Source organism: Eubalaena glacialis, chromosome 19 (assembly GCF_028564815.1).
Source record: "Eubalaena glacialis isolate mEubGla1 chromosome 19, mEubGla1.1.hap2.+ XY, whole genome shotgun sequence".
Lineage (NCBI taxonomy): Eukaryota > Metazoa > Chordata > Mammalia > Artiodactyla > Balaenidae > Eubalaena > Eubalaena glacialis.
The window spans coordinates 61,841,408-61,859,671 of record NC_083734.1 but is presented as its reverse complement, the minus strand read 5'-3'; the positions used below and the strand labels follow the sequence as shown (position 1 = coordinate 61,859,671).

The 18,264-nt window shown below is 53.1% G+C and overlaps 1 protein-coding gene across 9 annotated transcripts in view; it reads right to left on the bottom strand.

Moving 5' to 3' along the window:
- Positions 1 to 2,761: 2,761 nt before the first annotated feature.
- FAM20A (FAM20A golgi associated secretory pathway pseudokinase) overlaps positions 2,762 to 18,264 on the bottom strand; it is a 45,846-nt gene continuing 30,343 nt past the window's right edge. Inside the window, exons 2-12 of one of the 9 annotated variants that reach the window (XR_009698425.1) lie at positions 15,580 to 15,764; positions 14,857 to 14,907; positions 13,086 to 13,164; positions 8,895 to 8,987; positions 7,520 to 7,635; positions 6,825 to 7,005; positions 5,792 to 5,901; positions 5,207 to 5,288; positions 4,616 to 4,675; positions 3,419 to 3,614; positions 3,249 to 3,324 (exon numbers count right to left, since the gene is read on the bottom strand). Coding sequence is in view for 3 of the 9 variants with exons in the window: in XM_061176084.1 (XP_061032067.1) it covers positions 3,103 to 3,355; positions 4,616 to 4,675; positions 5,207 to 5,288; positions 5,792 to 5,901; positions 6,825 to 7,005; positions 7,520 to 7,635; positions 8,895 to 8,987; positions 13,086 to 13,164; positions 14,857 to 14,907; positions 15,580 to 15,764 (1,210 nt within the window). In the remaining 6 variants the exon portion in view is untranslated. Of the gene's footprint in view, positions 3,356 to 3,418; positions 3,615 to 3,989; positions 4,430 to 4,514; positions 4,676 to 5,206; positions 5,289 to 5,791; positions 5,902 to 6,824; positions 7,006 to 7,519; positions 7,636 to 8,894; positions 8,988 to 13,085; positions 13,165 to 14,856; positions 14,908 to 15,579; positions 15,765 to 18,264 lie in introns of those variants that run through there. The other 8 variants (XM_061176084.1, XR_009698430.1, XR_009698428.1 and 5 more) reach the window with 8 other exon arrangements.

Here is an 18,264-nt window from a genome sequence, read left to right as displayed (position 1 = left end):
GTCCCGAGCTGTGACTTCATCCTGATGCTGCCTAAAAACCCAGACCGCTAATGAGCAGAATTTTTTCGTTTTGCGAAAGCTCTCTGCCAGTGTAGCTTACGTAGCTTTGTGGTTTTCTAAGTCACCACTAGATGGAGGGCTTTTTATCATCTTTGTTAGCCTCAAAGTCAGTTACAGTTGGTCCTCATTATTCACGGATGCTGTGTTTGCGAACTTTGCAAATTTGCGTACTTGCTGAAATTCATTTGTAACCCCCCAAATCAGTACTCCTGGCACTGTCACGGTCATTCCCGGACTTGAGTGGAGAGGGGCCCGCGTCTCCCGACACGCAGGTGCCTGGCGGAGGTCAGACCAGGCACACTCTGCCTTCTAGTTTCAGCTGAAATCAGGCGCCCTTGTTTTGGTCTATTTAGTGCCCCTTTTTTGCATTTTTGTACTTCCTGTTAGTGATTTCTCTATTTAAAGTGGCCCCCAGGGAGTGCTCGTGCCCTGGCTGGGGTCCTGAGGGCGAGAAGGCTGTGGCGTGTCTCTAGAGGGGTGTGTGTTAGCCAGCTTCTCTCAGGCGTGAGCGGCAGCGCTGTTGGCCGAGCTCAGTGTCCGTGAAGCAACAGTGGATACTAACCGAGGTGTCTTCAACACACCATAACGCAGGAATCGAGATCGTTATTGGTTGGTTGACAGAAGTGTCACCAGAGGCTCAGCTCACAGGAACCTACAACCCTGTATTTCTCCTAGGGGCAGATGGTTGTCTCCGCCAATTCCGTGTCCTTGGTGACCTCGTCAACCATAAAACTACCACAGATAAGAGAATCAACTACCCTTTTTACCGTCTTCAGACTCAGATTGTCCTCCTGACTTTCGGGGAGGCTAAGTGAGTTCCTCCAGACCCCTTTCTCCACCAGCTCGTGGGCTGTCCGTTCCCTTTCATTTTTTAGTTTGCTAAAACTAAACATGAAAAGTTCTTACACAGAGACAGGAGAGTTTTTATGTCGTGGAAAATTGAACAGTGGTCCAAAATGAATGTGTTGGAAGAACTTGATAGTTCTAAGACTGGGGTCTTTTGTTTTCTGGTATTTTTGACAAATGGTAGAGGCTTAATTTTGGTATTAGTGAGAAAGTAATGGATGGGTGAATAATGAGATATCTAGGTACGCGACATACTGTGGTCAAACTCGGTTCTGTTACTCTCAGTCTGTAAAGTACGCCAGCATTTTTATTATAGGCCATCTGAAAACTAGTCTGTTGTCACAGAAGAGGCTGGGTTAAGGTGGAGCTGGACTTACCTTCCTGAGGCTCTGCAGTTTGGAATTTCAGACCATTTTGTGCAAGTCTTTGAACACCTTCGCCTGAATATTTTCCTCTCGTCCCACTGTGTGTAATTACCTGGCTCCTCCTCCAAAAGGAAATGTAGGCTTGAAGTAGAAGAAACCATTTGTGAAGTGGGAGGCCCTGAGCGGCAGTAGAGACACCGCAGTAATGCAAGGCTCTGGGATTAAGGTTCCTCTATTAAAGACTGATTTTTGTTTTAAAGCCAACGAATACAACTTCATAAATTGGGTGAGTTACTGTTGAGTTTTTGTGTTACAGTGGAAAGAACGCTTTGGGATAGTTTTGAATCATTAAGTTGCGTGATTTTAGTTAACCTTCCTGAGCCTTAGTTTTCTTGGAGGTACATTGGGGGTCAGGGATTCTGCCTGTCGGGGAGGATTGGAAGCCTGCGTTTGATTTTCGCACATGGAGAAGGAGCTCCGTGAATGGAAGTGATGTTAGTATCATGGGGACATAGGTTCGGGGCAGTGTACGAGTAATGGGGGCAGCCAGGGTGGGCCAGAAGCACCTCTGTCTCTGGGCACACGGCAGAAGTCTTGGATGACGTCTAGAGACATCTTGACCTGATACCCACTTTAGCGACAGCTTCTTCCCACCCCACTCGTACTGGTATTTGCGCCTCTGGCCTGTACCAGAAAAGCTGAGCTGATGAAATCAGCCGTTTTTACTTGCTGAGTGATTAATGTGAATACACGCCTATCCCGTGTGTTTTCATGGATTGTTGAATAAGAAACAGCCTCCTATTCAGACACGAGCAGGTCAGCAGGGAGGAGGTTGAAGAGACAGGAAACCCCTGAGATGCCCACGTTTGAGGGAGGCTTGGAAAGTAAACTTGACTTAGTCCTTTCTGAGTGAGCAGTGGAGGGGAGTGGCATCCAGAGTGTCAGACTTCTCCAGATAGCCTTGCTCCTCTTGGGGATGGGTGGGGGACAATTCCTGAATCTTAGGGGAAGGAGGGCTGTCACTGGTGGGCCCTGGTCGGCCCTGGCTGTTCTGCTGTCTCAGTCCAGGCTCATGTACCTGCTGGACCCATTCTTCCGCTGTCCCACCTTCAGGGCCACCCTTGTTTTGCCTTCTGTTGTTACTGGATGCTAGCTTTGACAGCCTTGATGTTATTTCAATTGATGTTTACTCTTTGGATTGAAATATCCCTTTTCTGATACTCTGAGCAAATCCCTATGTTATTTTCACCTCTTGTAATAACACTTCTGAGAAATTACTTTAGGACCAGTCAGTAGGGATTATTGTGTTCGGACTGGGCCACAGTGCTTAGAATATGAATAGAAAGTGTGCAGACTACTTTGAACCAGTTGAAGAGTTAACCATATTTAGGTGGTTTTTTTTTTTGGTCTGCTTGTGAGATGCCAGATGTTTATTAATCTGGATCGGGAATTATCCTTGTAGATATAATTAAGATCTGGGGGTGTCCATCTGATGTCCCGTAATTTTATTTGTTACAGTTAACGCTCTCTCCTGGGAGCCAGGCTTCCAGGCCGGTCCCGTGTCCAGATTTCCCAGTGGGCTCAGCAGGTGGTCTGTGGCCTTGAAGCAGAGCTTCTGGGGAGAGAGGGAGCCAGGGCAGTGCTCCAAGGAGGAAAGTGCAGTGGGTCCCACTTCTTTTGCTCTTTGGGAATCATCCCAGCGCCCTGCCTGCTTCCTGAGCTCCTGACCCAGGCCCCAGCCTGGCCGGGGCCCGCGAGGACACTGTGGTCCACACTCCAGAGTCCACCGTGGGCTCCAGGCGTAGTTTCCAAGGTTGGACTCGTCCAGCCCCTAGCTGGGGCCGGAGTCTGGGGCCGACTGTCCCGTGGGGCCGTTGGCCACGACGCTGTGCTCTCCGTGGGCCTCTATGCAGCCCCGCACGGTCCTGAGGACAGTCTGGAGTCTGCGATCCAGGGCGAGGAGGTGCGGCTCTGTGAGCACAGGGGTGAGCTGGTCTTGCAGCAGCGACTCCCTCATTACGTCGCTGAGTCTGTAGTCGGCTTGGGCCAGCAGCTGCAGGTGCGAGAGTGTTTTCCTTTTTATTCTGGAAGGACAAAGTCAGGGGACCAAGTAAGTAAACGTAAAGAAAGAAACTTCTCGAACTTACTTCCTTCCCTGCCGACAGTGCTGGGGGCTGACGTCTGGAGAGCCTTCGCCCCCAGTGTCTTCTCAGGCACGTTTTAATGCAAACCCGGTAAGAAGGGAATGGATGAAGGGTGACAGCTAGGACTTTGCGGTCCTTGGCCCAGTCGTCCTGCCAAGCATCTGTACTCTAACAGCTGTGACGCCACACGCATCGGATGCTCCTCGGGGAATCCAGACAGAAGTGCTATGTGATAGTGACTTCTCAAGGAAATTGAAAGCTAACGAGAGAAGTTTCCAGTAGGTGAAATGGTGAAGATGTGTGCCGTCTCAGAGGCCGCGGGTACCGCTGGGCTCCAAGTTGTTTCTGCTCGACTCTGTAATTCTGATTTCTCTGTGTCAGATTCTAAAATCAGGGCTGGAAGTGGGGTAGGGCCAACCTTGCCTGTAGGAGTCTGATTTCTTTTTATGTGGGAATGTGACTTGGACTCAGATGTGCAAGCAGCTTAGGTGTCCACGCATTGTCATACACAACTCCTGCCTGTCCTACTCGGGAGGAGAGGAAGGGGCTAGGGAGGGAGGCACACGTTAGTTACCCCAAGAAGTGGAGAAAGAGAGTTCCGGCTCTGCTCTGCGTTTTCCAGCTGGACATAGAGACCGTTCTGCTACGTGTGGACCACGTATTTCTAATTATCTCCGGACACTGCAGCTGAGCAGGTGGGCCATCTTGACCAGCTCGGCTGCAACACCGGAGGGGTGTAGGAGCAGCGTAGAGATTCTCTGGAGAAGTGTTGGCCAGGCAGAGGCCTGAGTGCTTCCTCTAATCTGACATGAGCTCATGGGGCTTCAGTCAGGATTTTGCTTAGCCGGTGATCAGGCAGTCATACTTATGAGCTTACGTGAGTGCGGGGCGCAGCAGAGGCCTGGTTAGTCCTGTCAGAGGCCGTGGGGCTCTTCGAAAAGTGAGTGATGATCTGAGTGTGTTATTAAAGCGGGCGACCGAGAGGTTTTAAAAGATTAGATCCTAAGTCATCTGCTGAGAGATGAGGGTGTGAGAAGTGCTGGGGGCGGTTCTGTGGTTGTGGCATAAGGAACGAGGTCGTGCCTGTCATTCCACCCACCCGCATCCTTGGCCAGTGAAAACGGATGCAGACCTGCGCAGCTTGGTGGCAAGCAGGACGAAGTGTCACAGCTGTGACCCGTCCCTGAACGGAAAGCTCACCGGCAGCACTGCGAGAGCGGCGAGAGGATGGAGATTTCGTCGTGGGAGTGCCGTCCGAACCTGCGGGGAGGAGAGACAGGCTTTCACGGGGGGAGCCGGGGGGCGGGGGCGGCGGGGGCGGGTGGGGGCGGGCAGGCACCACCTCCCGCCTCGGTGCTTCCTCCTGCCTCCCCCTCTGCCGTTTCTGAATCCCAGCTTGGGGTAAAATGCCAGGGGTCACGGCGGCTGCCTCTCCAGCCCTTCTCCTCCATCAGGTCACAAGAGCCTCCGTCCACAGCTGGCAAAAGCAAGCGTCCGTCCGTTCATTTATTCACCGGCCGCAGAGGGCCAAGGCCGAGCACGAGGGTGAGCCGTGCGCTGGGTCTCCGGGAGGGGAGCGTGGGGTGAGTTACGGAAAACGTGGGTCTGCTTCCTAGCGCTCTCAGGCTGGAGGAGAGTCAGGCGGTGCTCAGCCAAGATCAAGAGCAGAGGAAGCGGGGCCCGGAGAGCCCGGAGCGGGTGGGACGGGACCGCGGAGGCCCTGGCTCGGGCCTGCCGCCCCTGGGCCGCTGCACAGCGGCGCCGCCGGAGAAGGGCCGTGGGCACGCTCACCCCCTGGCGTTGTCGAGGTGAATCAGGAAGCCGTCGTCCCCAAATTTGCTGAACGTCTCGTAGTGGTGCCGGTCCATGTTTCCTGTGGAGGAGGGAGGCGTGGGCGCGGGCTCCCGCCCTGTGAGCCCCGCGGGGCACGGAGGCCGGAGCCGGAGCCGGAGCCCGACCGCCAGCTGTGGCGCCTCCAGCGTGGCCGGTGGCATCGCGGAGGGAGCAGGAGGGAGCCAGGCAGGCGGGCAGAGCCGGTGTGAGCTGCTGGCCAGTCGGGGGCTTTTCCCCGGCGCCCCCGCTCAGGCGCGGCCCGGGCTCCAGAAGCACACGGGCCCGCCTCCCGGGGCGCACGGCGGCCTTCCTGGCGCGCCTTCCCTGGGCGCCTCCCCGCAGCCGCCCGGCCGGAGGGGAGCCCGGCCTCTCGCGGAGCCCCGTACCTGCCCTCACAGTGACGTCCCCTCCCGAGGGCAGCCCGCTCACTCCTGTCCCCGGGGCCTCTACCACTTGGAGCCCGTGGGTGGCGCGAGGTTACTGAGGCCGGTGGCCCAGGCCACCAGGGTCCCCGCCCGGCCGGGCCCCGCGGGCAGCACCCACCCGTCAGGAAGTCGAAGATGGCCATGTCGATGATGTTGAGGAGACGGCCGCTGCTGCTGTGCGGGTAGACCTGCTTCACCGTGTCGCAGTAAAGAGGGTTGACTTCCCACCTGGGGGAGAAGAGGACCTGGGCTGCAGAAGCCGGGCGGCAAGGTGTCCGCGCCCGCATCCAGGCCCCCCGGTCCTGCCCGGGCCGCTGGCGGCAGGCGCCCCCCGGAGGACCTGGGCAAGGACCCGCGGGAGCCGCGGACTCGCTGGGCCGGGAGGGTTGGGGCCCGTTCTCCGCGCGTTTCCCGAGCGCCCGCCCGGCTGGGCACCGTACTGCCCGTGTGCCGGGGGGGCACCTGCTCCCTCTGCGGCCCCTCGCCCAGCCTCTCGGGCGCTGGCCCTCCGCTCTCCCGAGCCGCTCGCAGCTCCCCCGCCAGCCATCCTCTGCCATTTCTCTGCCACATGGGCTCCTCCGCCTAGAGCGCCCCCAGGTCCCTTTTCGTCTGGGGGGAGGGGTTCTTCCTCAGCTTTCACGAGTCCCTAAGGATCTGTCATGTCCCCCAGAGATTCTGGCCTGGTTACTCCTCTTCCCACCACGGTTGGGGTGTCTGGATCGACGAGCCCATTCATTCAGTCGCCTCGTATTAACTGAGGACCTGCCCTGTGCCCGGGAGTGTGCCACGCCCTGGGGAGCAACCGTGAGGTCCCGGCTTCACGGCGTGGGCTCAGCAGGCCCGGTGCCTCCCGCGGCCTCCCCGTGGGCATCTCTGCGGGACAGCAGGTGGCACTGCGTTCCCACAGCCTGGCCACCATCTGCCGCCCCGCTGGACCGCAGAGCTTCTTGAAGGGACAGCCCGGGTCTGTCCTTTCTGTCTCCCCCAGCATCTAGTGCTGGGTACGCAGTGGGCTCTTTATAACCAAACGCGTGAACTAAAGGGACGGAACGGACAGCGGGATCCACGGGAGACAAGGCAGAGGAGGACTGAGGCAGCGTCAGGGCTCCCCAAGCCAGGCGAGCAAGTTCTTGGTCCAGGGGCCCACTCACTCCTCTTTGCCCGCCAGGGAGTAGGAGCGGATCCAGGGGCTGGGGACGGACAGCCGGGGGGCCAGGTTGAGGGACGGCAGGAACGCGGACAGGGAGCCCTCCAGCAGGTGCGGGTTGCCGCACACGGCGTACTCCGTCTTGCACAGGTACGGGCACTTGGCGAAGAAACACACGTTGCTGGCTAGAGGCGAAGAAGGAGCTCAGTAAGAGGAGGACGCACGCCGTCCTCCTGCCCCACGAAATCCACGAGGCGGGAAGGGAAACCCAGAACCCGCGGCTCGGGGGGGAAAGGCTGGGGAAGAAGAAAACAGCGCCTTTTCCCGATGTAGGGGCTTGTGGATGCTGTTAAACTGAACATCCTGGGGACCAGCTCTCAAATGTCTCAGAGTAGAGACAGTGTGGGAGCAGCCTCGCTGCATCGCGCCCACGCGACCAGCCCGGCCTTTGTTCGGATGGGTGGCATCTGATTCGGGGGCGGCCGGCATCAGAGTTCAGGGCCCAGGCTGGTGAGCATCTCATGTCCAGCCGTCTCCCATCCCCACGTCACCTTGTGTGACGCCCAGGTGGCCCAGGGTGCGAGTGTCTGATGGCAGCATGTAGCCACCTGATAGGGGATGGGGCCACCAGCAGGAGGTCAGACCACACTGGCCAACCACATTCTTAGACCCAGAGTGTTGCTTTGGCCAGAAGCCTACCTGGAGAGATAAAGAAAACACTCTGCAGGATTTCATTCTTGGTGACCTCCAGGATTTCCTTGGTGACATTGACTAGCCTCCCTACGGTCGGTGGTACCCGTCGGAAGTCCAGAATCCTGAAAGAGGGGGAGCCCAGTTCAGATCTGGGGGATGATCGCCCATTAGAAATGGACCTGCTGTGAATTCCCTGGCGGTCCAGTGGTTAGGACTCCGTGCTTCCACTGCAGAGGGCACGGGTTCGATCCCTGGTCGGGGAACTAAGATCCTGCCTGCAAGCCAAGCGGCAGGATCCAAAAAAGAAAAAAAAAAAAAAAAAAGAAAAGAAATGGACCGGCCTTCTGACCACACCCAGCTGAGGGCGGGGTCTCCGCAGTGCAGAGCTGACCGTGCCGAGGGCAAGCCTGCATCTAAGGGGCTGGGAGAAGGGGTGGGAAAGGAATCCTTATCCCATGAGGCCTCCTGGGCAAAGCTTCCACCCTCCAAGCTGTGTCCTAGCTCAGTGCGTCTCACGCTCCAATGTGCACATGAGTCACCCGCGATCTTGTTCAGATGCAGCTCTGAGTCAGTGGGTCCAGGGTGAGGCTGAGAGTCTGCATTTCTGAAGAGCTCCCAGGGGGTGGCCAGGCTGCTGGTCCCCAGACCACACCTCGAGTAGCAATGACAGGCAAACAGAGGAAGCTAGGAAACTGAGGAAGGTGCTCTCCCTTTTAGTATCGTGACCTTGAGACCCTTTGGGGAAATGGCCGTGGGCACATTCTCCCCACTTTCAGGGCAGGAAACTAGAGCCAAATCACAATGTCAGGTTCAGGTGTAGCTTGGGCAGTCTGGCAGGGTTAGTTTTCTTACTAAGTGACTCTTTTCATTACATACAATAAAAGGCCTTGTGGGGCTTCCCTGGTGGCGCAGTGGTGAAGAATCCACCTGCCAATGCAAGGGTTCGAACCCTGCTCTGGGAAGGTCCCACATGCCGCGGAGGAACTAAGCCTGTGCGCCACAACTTCTGAGCCTGCGTGCCCTAGAGCCCGTGAGCCGCAACTACTGAGCCCGTGTGCCGCAACTACTGAAGCCCGCGCGCCTAGAGCCCGTGCTCCGCAACAAGAGAAGCCACCGCAACGAGAGGCCCCCGCACCGCAACTAGAGAAAGCCCGCGCGCAGCAACAAAGACCCAACACAGCCAAAAATAAATAAATAACAAAAAAGGCCTTGTGATTTTCGATCCATGGGGTTGGATGGGTCGTGTTGGGTTTGAAGGTGTTGGGACCCAAGAAGAAGATGAAGTGCCAGGAAGAAGTGGGGGGGGGGCAGTGTCTCCCTGGGGCGCCCTCTGGGGATTGGCCTCCGCAGTCAGTGCCGCCTCCCTGGGGCCAGACCCTACCTGTCCAGATGGAAAGCTGCAATCTCAGCATTGTGTCTCTGAAAATCAATGAAGTAGAAGAAGTCCTCAGGCGTCTCTTCATCTCGCAGCTGTCTGGAAGGAAGGAATCACGCCCTCGACTCAGACCTCAGCTGGGGGCCTGAGAAAAGAGCTGACACACATGACCAGACGGAAAGGAAGACGCGCTTTTATGCTTTTCAGGGAGGCATGGATGATGCGACAGCACATCAGGAACAGCCCGTGGCTCCCTCGGCTGGGGAGACCCGCAGGCGGGAGGAGCGAGGCTTCTTGCAAGACGCGGACCATCCTGGAGGCCCCCCGGTGCCAAGCCTCCTTCTCGAGCAGCTGTGGTGACGGCCGCTGATTCTCTGAAAAGCCCAGTGGTTGGAGGGAAGAAATCCATTCTTCCGCAGATACACAGAAGACAGGACACTGGCTAACACACCAGAGGTGTGTATACCCCGGGGCCAAGGATTAAGAGAGGTGGGGTACGAGACAGAACTTTATAAAAGGAAAAGTGCCCTACAGGTGCAATTTAGCATGACTGACACGGAAGAGCGAAAAGTTCTGGGTCTGTGAATCGACCGTCTACTCAGAGGCACCTCACCTGGGTCGTGAGAGCGGGTCCTGCCAGAGATTGAAGGGAGGCTAATGCAGAGGATATGTACTATACATTAAAGAATCCCTACTAGATTCCTGAAAAGCACCATCCTGCCTGGTCATGAAGAGCCGGCTGGGTATGTATGTTTAGGTGCCTCCCAGTAATATGAAGGGCATCCCGGCTGCTGGCCCCAGGTTGACTGGCCTCAGTGCTGATAATCCTTGGAAGAAGGATGATCTTCGAATAATTTTATAATCCACCGTGCAGGGCTGCACGAGGGCTGCGAAAGCAATGTGAATGTAAATCAGCGTAATGTTGTGTAACGAGCTGTAAGTACGCGGCGCCCGAAATGGAAACAGTGACGGGCGCTTCGTCCCAAATACCAGCCAGTCCTGGAAACCACGGCAGGGGGCTGCCCAGAGCGGGCACTCTCCTTTAAAAGGTGCAGCCACACTTAGAGTACGGCCCAGGCCTGACCCAGGGCTGCTTAGAGCATCGCCGAATGTCCAGGTCAGCAAGGACTGTCCATGTGTCCTCAGCTCGTTTGCAGTCCTGAATTCTGTATGTAAGAATACACAGTCTGGGAATTCCCTGGTGGTCCAGTGTTTAGGACTCGGCACTTTCACTGCTGCGACCCACGGGTTTAACCCCTGGCCAGGAAAAAAGAAAAAAAAGTAAAGAAAAAATAAAAATTAAAAAAAAAGAGAGAATACACAATCTCTGGGATGCCCTTTAGAATTTTCTAAACCATCATTTCTTCATTTTTGTATGGCATATTTAGGCATGATTTTAAATTTGAAAATCATTTCTCCTTTACGTCGGTACTTCCCAAAGCTTGAGAAGCACAGATGCATTTCTCGTTGCATCTATTGAATTATATTACATTAAAAATATAATCTTTGTGGTCATAGTTTGTATTACCCAAAGATAAATTTCTACTTTCCTTTTTTAAAAAGGGACAAATGCTGTTTACTTTACATTACTTGTAGAAAAAAAATGCATGCTTTTTCAAGAAATACATTTTAAAATGATACTTTGGCTTGGGGCTAAATTTTAGAAAATGCAGATTAAACTTTGTGTTACGGCGTGAGCGTAGATCAAATGGCTTTTGTGACCTAATGTGGGAAGCTTTTGCATTGTACTCAGGGAGACAGCTGGTTCAGCTGCGCACTTTTTGCGTTTTGTTCGTAATTGACAAGGCAGAGAAGAGATTTCAGGCTGTTACTTCATGGGCTTTCTTGCAAATAAAACACTACAAGTGTGAGTCGTTTTTCCTCCCCCAAATAGAGCTCATCCACTTTCTATTAGCTTCCAGTTTTTAAAAATTACAGACATCTTAATGTGCCACATATGAATTTTGCTCAGAGAACGCAATTCGTGGATCTGGCGATAAATGGTGAATTTGCAGATTTTTCATTATTTTGACGCTTCTCTTTAACGTCTCGTGTTTCTACATCAGTGTTCCTTCTGCTTCCTCTCTAGCTACATTAAACGTGCACGACTAACCATAACGATCATTTAAAACTCTCCAGTGGCCCAAACACGACGGTGGCTCTGTGTTCAGCTGAGTGGCACCCAAGACTCTTGTGCCTGCTTCTGGACCTGGGCTGATTGCCCTGTGTGCGCAAAGCTGTCGCTCTCTTTTAAAAGGAACACAGTTCTTTTTAGTACTCGATAGGCTTGAATATAAGATGAGACCCCCCTCCCCAAACTGTCCCTCAGAAAAGGGAGTCATTCCATATTCAAGGGCTCCCTCTCAATTTCTTTATTTTGTTTGGGACAGATTCATTCAGCTGAGATGCTGCTTTTATTACCTGACTGAACTGGTTAAAACAGGCTGCTGGTGGTGACGGGGACAGAATTTAACATGGATTTAACATTGACCCCAAACTCGACTCCAGTGATGCTGAGGACCAATGTCAAAAATTTTGGACAAGTGACTTGTGAGACTGGGGTAGGGGGGGAAGCAATATTTCCAAATCTCTGTATTGTTTTATATGATGAGTTTTTTTTCCATCGGTAAATTAAATACAGGCAGACATTCCCTCGTTTCATGTACATCGTTATATATTTATTTATTTTGTAGTACTCCATCTGTTTCTTTTCTTTTTTGAATTTTATTTCTTTTTAATACAGCAGGTTCTTATTAGTTATCTGTTGTATACATATTAGTGTATATATGTCAATCCCAATCTCCCAATACATCATTATATATTTAAATTGACCAAATAACTAGATTTTTAGATTTTCCCATGGAAAAATGGAGGATCTCCTTGTGTGGCAGTGGTTTTCAAGGCTGTCCTTGCCTTGGGATTAGAGGGGGCCCCCAGACCAATCCTATTGGACCCCCTGAGGGTGGGATTCAGGCATCGGGGTTTTTCAAGGCTTCCCAAGTGATTCAACGCACAGCTGATGTATTATAAAGCTCTCCTTAGTACTTTATATGCCTAAGTATGTAAGTGCTTCGTGCTTCATAAGGGTTTTTGCTAGGGCAGTGCAGGGATCAGAGCTAAGACTCTTTATTTAGTGCTCTTTCGACCATCAGACCCACCTACAGGGCCTTCAGTATGCCTCTCCGTTGACGGAAGTTTTGGAATCTAAGTCAGCCGAATGGGATTCCACCGGAAGACCATGCCTTCTGGCAGAAAGCATGACTTGGGTAACGGGACCCCCTCCTGGGCCATTTTCTCTTGGGCGTGTCGTGTCCAGGGGACCATTCCTGATTCAGGAATCTCAAACCTCTGCTGCAGACCCTTTGGGGGCCAGGAACCCATACGCACACCAAGCTCTGTCCATAGACTGAATACATATTATTTCACCCACATAGACACACTACAAAATTTTAAAGGCATGTGTTTACTGTTGTTACGAATAAAATAGAAATTAATTTAAAAGTGTGATTGGCTGTAGAGAACAAACGTATGGACACCAAGGGGGGAAAGCGGGGAGGGGGGTGATGCTGGTGGGATGAATTGGGAGATTGGGATTGACATGTATACACTAATATGTATAAAATAGACAACTAATGAGAACCTGCTGTATAAAAAATAAATACATAAAATTAAAAAAAAAAGTGTGATTGGCTTCAGGGTAGCCTTTCTTCATGGTCTAGTTTTTCAATCAAAACAAGTATTATTATGTAGATATCTCTAACCTTTTTGAGGGTCCTAGCCCTGGAAAAAAGCGAGGCTCATTTCTGGAGGTAGAGTGTGCATTTGGCAGTCCAGCTGCCTGGTTTGAATCCTGCTTCCACTGCTTGCAGCTGGGAGGTTGGGGCGAGCTGGCCTCTCCCGGCCTCAGTGTCTTCATCCATAAAGTGGACATTATTAACAGTCCCCGACTCAAAAGATAGTTGATGATCCAAAGGCACAATGCATGTCAAGTGTGTAGCAGAAATACTAGCAAAGACCCAGCTCTTACTATTTTGAATCATTATCACCAAAACAGTTGTATGCTTGTGCAGATGGCCCCAAAGAGAGTCTATAAATGCTTGGCTTAAAGATTTTAGACCACTTTTATTCATTTTTGGTCAGAACTCCCCCAGGGCTGCCACAGCTGTGCATATGGAGGTGAGGGAAGCAGTCACTTACCTCATAGGTTTGAACATGGCCTTCCCGAAGTCCGAGAACCTCAGAACCAGTTTGAGGTGGACCCCACTGGGTTTCACGACTGTTTGGGGAGAAGGGGGAGTTAACGATGCTTCTGGGCCCAAGCTCCGGGCTGTGATCATTTCCTCATTCAGTAAACCCAGCCCATTGCTTCTCCTCGCCCTTCTTACTTGAGACCCTAAAGGGCAGGACTTGCTCTCAGAGCCTGCAGGGTACAGTCCATCGGGTCAGGCCGTGGAGAGTGTGTCCAGGGACTCAAGACAAAACTTCCTCTGCTGTTACAGGGAAAGGGCAAGACAGTGCAGCTGTCCCCAGAGGGACACTCGCTGAAAACCCCAAAGGATGTTTTCCTAAGAAGAGCTGACCCCTTCCTCTTTGCTTCAGCTGTGCCTTAGAGACTCTGATTATGCCCCCTGTTACACGGCATTAGACTTGGTTATTGATATCTCTTCCTACGTAAAACTGGCCACCTGGGCTGTGATGGGGCTTGGTGACACCTGAGGTGCACGTGCATGATCTTGACAGTGGGTACTGCCTCCTGATGTGTGTCCTGGGCACCGCACTCGCCTGGCCCTGCCCCGGCCCTGCCGTCAGCCCCGCGAGGGGCGGGATAATGCCTCCCTCACCTTTGCCTTCTAAAAAATGGCAAATGGCAGGGGCGAAACTAAAGAAAACGGAAGCCCCAGGCCCTACAAACCTGTGTCTTTAACAAGTCGTGACACACAGAAATTTCTGACGTGTGCTCAGTTCATCGAGGTCACTGGAGGGGGCTCCTCGTGGCCGGCAGGGACTGGCGGGACCTCAGTGTGCAGGCACACCTGTGCCCAAGTCACAGCGCCCTGGCAGGGACCGTGCTGTATCTCACGCCTATCTTTTTGGTTCTACTCATCATTTACCCCAGGGGGTGTCAACCTCGGCTGCATGAGGGTCACCTGGAGCGTTTTTATATAAAATGCTGATGCCTGGGCTTCCCCCTGGCAATCGAATCAAAACCCCTGGGGTGGGGACCAAGACGCAGCAATTTTTAAAGCTCCCTGGGTGACTACTCTGCCGCCGGGTTGAGAACCACCGTCCTGCACCATTGCTTCTTAAATCTGAAAATGTACTCTAGTCCCCTGAGGATTTTGTGAAAATCCGGATTCTGACTCAGAAAATCAGGGCGGGGACTGAGATTCTGCATTTCTGACAAGCTCCTGGATGGTACGGAAGACGCTGGGCCAAGGACCACATGCCGCCCAGCAGGGTCCTACCCAAGAGCTCCTCTTAAATGCCGTTTCTTTTGTGCGGGAAGGTGGGGAGAAATGTAGGTTCTCAGAGATGAGGCAGAGGGACTCATGCGCCTCAGCTCCTGACGGATCCCCGTGGAGGGGACAGCTGGACCTCCACGTTGCTGCCAGGTACTGGGGTTCACAGGGCAGTGAGGGGAGGGAGGGGGATGGAGGTGGGGCGGGGCCACGGTTGGGCCAGGGCATGGGCGTGGCGTGGCTGGGGCGCGCGGCCAGGGCCGGGATCGGCGACGGGGCGGGGCCAGGGTCCGGGGCGGGCCGGGCCAGGGTGGGGTGGGGTCGGCGATGGCGCAGGGCCAGGGCCCGGGGGTGGGGCGTGGCCGGGGGTGGGGCGGGGCCACGGCTGGGGCGGGGCCACGGCATGGGCGAGGCGTAGCCGGGGCGCGCTGCCAGGGCCCGGGGCGGGGGCGGGGCCGTGGATGGGGCGGGGGCGGGGCCAGGGCCCGGGGCGGGGCCAGACCACTTACTCTGCGTGCAGTCGCAGGCTCCAAGCAAGGCTTTCTCGTCCTGACTGTAGTCTGTGAAGGAGGAGCAGGGCGCTGAGAACCCTCGACTCCGGTTCAGACACCAGAGGGGGAGCCTGGAAGGCAGCCTGGGGCCCTTGCGCATTCAATAGGGGACCTCCCCGAGCCCCATTTGGGGCCGCAGCCTCCCAGCCTGCTCCATCCAGGCCCCATGCTCTCTAGCCCTTCCGTGGACGCTCCAGCAACGGCTGGTGGGGAAACCGGTGCTGGCTGGTGTCTGCAAATCCCTCAGTGTGTCCCTTAGGCTGGCGTAGTGCTCGAGGCCTCAGGCAGCAGGCCACCACTGGGTCTTCGGCCAGGTCACTTTTAAACTGTCCGAGCCTCAGTTTTCCCATCTGTAAAGCGGCAGTGATAATGTCTACATCATGAGATCACTGTGTAAGAGGGAGTCGCCAGATTCAAAAGGAACACTGGATCAGTGGTGGCCATCACCGTTCTGTAAGCTACGGAACACCTCCTGTGCCTCCCTTATGGGGTTGTGATGAGATCACGGTTGTAAGATCTCTTTCAAAGGGAAAAAGATCACTGTCTGTGTTTTTCTTCTTCTTTCTCTCTTGGGTGTCAGAGTCAACCCTTTACTCTTTCACCCTGGAGCCTGGCCTGATTGGGGTTTACCCAGCCTCTGGGAGAGAGTCAGTTCATCCCGCCTGGTCCTGTGACCCTCACCAGCGCTGATGGTGGGAAGGTGCCTCATGTCGTGGAGAAGTTTGCTGACGACAGGACTGGACCGGGAGTACAGGCCGTGGCGGCTGATCCCCAGGTGGAACTGGACCCAGCTGGTCTCCAGGCGGAGCTGCAGCGGGGGATCCAGGGAAGTGAGATTCAGCTGCTCTTTGTATATCTTGTGTCGCCTGAAAGAGCAGGAAGAGTTTTTCTTCAGCTGGGGGAACAAGGGCGCAAAGACCTGCCGAAGCCCCTTGTCTGGACTCTCCGTTCTTTCATTCATTTGGCAAGAGTATGAAGCACCTGATATGCATGAGGCTTGACGCTGTGCTTAGGGTACCATGGGGGACAAAGCGGCCACAGGGCTTCCCTGCCCTCAGGGAGTTTACAATCCAGTGAGCGAAACAGGCAAACAGTTACACAGTGCCACACACACATCCACAAATACCTAACCACAGACCATGACGAATACTGTGAAGGAAAACGGCAGACGGTTAAGAGGCAAATTAGGGGCCTCGTATAATCTGGGATCTCAGGGAGTGATCCTGGGCCTCTTCCGGCACTTTCCCATGAAAAAGTCTGTATTTTATACTTTCCAATATTTCCTGACCTTAGGAGTCAGGAGGTAGGAGAGAGAAGGTAACTGATGAGAATGAAAAGAATGAGGGTCAGGATTGTTAAGGAGAGCTGGAAGCCGAGTGAGATTAATCAATACGTCCTATAAGAAAAGAAGAATTGGGCTTCCCTGGTGGCGCAGTGGTTGAGAATCTGCCTGCCAATGCAGCGGACACGGGTTCGAGCCCTGGTCTGGGAAGATCCCACATGCCGCGGAGCACCTAGGCCCGTGAGCCACAACTACTGACCCTGCGCGTCTGGGGCCTGTGCTCCGCAACAAGAGAGGCCGCGATAGTGAGAGGCCCGCGCACCGCGATGAAGGGTGGCCCCCGCTCGCCGCAACTAGAGAAAGCCCTCGCACAGAAACGAAGACCCAACACGGCCAAAAATAAATAAATAAATAAATAAAATTTTAAAAAAGAAAAGAAGAATTAATTAGCCATGTACTGTTGTTTCTGCCCAGGACACTTTTCTGCCAGGGTAAAAAGAAAAAGCTGAAAAACAATGTCACTGCCATGCAGAGGCTCAGAGCCCAGTCTGGGAGACAAGAAGTACATCTATGAAATCATCAGAGCAAAATACAAGGCAGTTGTAATCAACTGCTGGACATGTGTTCAGACAAAAACGCCTTAACATTTTGGGGAAGGGAAAGACGATTATATGGTGAAGTAGTCAGAGGAAGACTCCGATGGGAGAAAGTGGACTTCAGCTGGATCCACATGGGCGGTGTTTGGATTGAAGGGGAGATGCAGGGTGTGCTCTTGGATTGGGGACAACATGGACATTACAAGAGGCAGGCGAGGGACAGGTATATCTGAGGATTAGAGAGGAAGGATGGAGAAAATAGATGGCTGAGTGAAAAGATGGACGTCTTCTGACTGGAAAGCAAGGCAAGTCGGCACACGTCATCGGGCGAGGTGAAGCTGACCGGGACGGGCTAGGTGGGATTATGGGGCAGGGTTTGGGTGTCCCTATACATCCATATTTCTCAAACCGTGATACCTTACCTCTGAGGTCTGTGATGGGGTACATAACAAAACAAACACGGCCGACATTCTTGGCGTGTCAAATGTTCTCACTGGTAAATAGTTTTAAAAATTACTTTTATATTAAAATAAATATAGACACGTTATGGGGAGGAAAATGAAACAATCATTTTTAATAGAAAACAGTAGTTTTCCAAGAAAATTTCACTTGGTCACCTCAGACTTTACCTCCAAGAGTCCAGACCCTCAGGAGGGAATGGAGTTTTTGTTTTGTTTTCTTTTGTTCTGCACTCACCTCGCCCTGTGTGAATACAGTCAAATAATAACGCTGTCCTGGGTGAAAGTCATTTGTCTTGAGGAAGAGGCTCAGTTTTATAAACTGATGTGGAAGGATGGATGTCTGGCAGCTCTTGGTCCTAGCCTTCTTGGTACCTGCTCCAAGGTCCTGGTGGCCTCTGGGTGCCCCTACTTTTGGAGACCTTCGCCTTATATCATGTCAAACATATTAAAATCCACCCCTCATTCAATATTTTTTGCTATCCCTTTTGAAAGTTTTGTTTTATCATTCTGAATCTGTTAAGAATAAAGTATCAAAATAAGCAAACAACAACAACAAAGAATAAAGTATCTAGTAATATAACCAAGTCAACAATACTGGGCCAAAGTCTTTCTAGAGCTTCCATCAAGGAGTCCTGGCTCTATCCCCTGGATTTATGCAGAACAAATTCCTTCCTTACATTGTAGCCTTGTAAATATTTGAAGATGGATGTCACGTGACCTCAGTTCCCATCTTCAGGGTGAGTTTCTGCATTCCCTTCACCACCTTCCCAGGCCACGGTGTGAATCCATTTGTGATTTTGGTTATGTGGATCTGTTTCCCTCTTCTTTCTTTCTTTAAATATTTATTTATTTATTTATTTATTTGGCTGCATCGGGTCTTCCTTTCGGCACTCGGGATCTTTCATTGCGGCACGTGGGCTTCTCTCTAGTTGTGACACATGGGCTCTCGAGTACACGGGCTCAGTAGTTGCGGCGCGTGGGCTTAGTTGCCCCGCGGCACGTGGGATCTTAGTTCCCCGACCAGGGA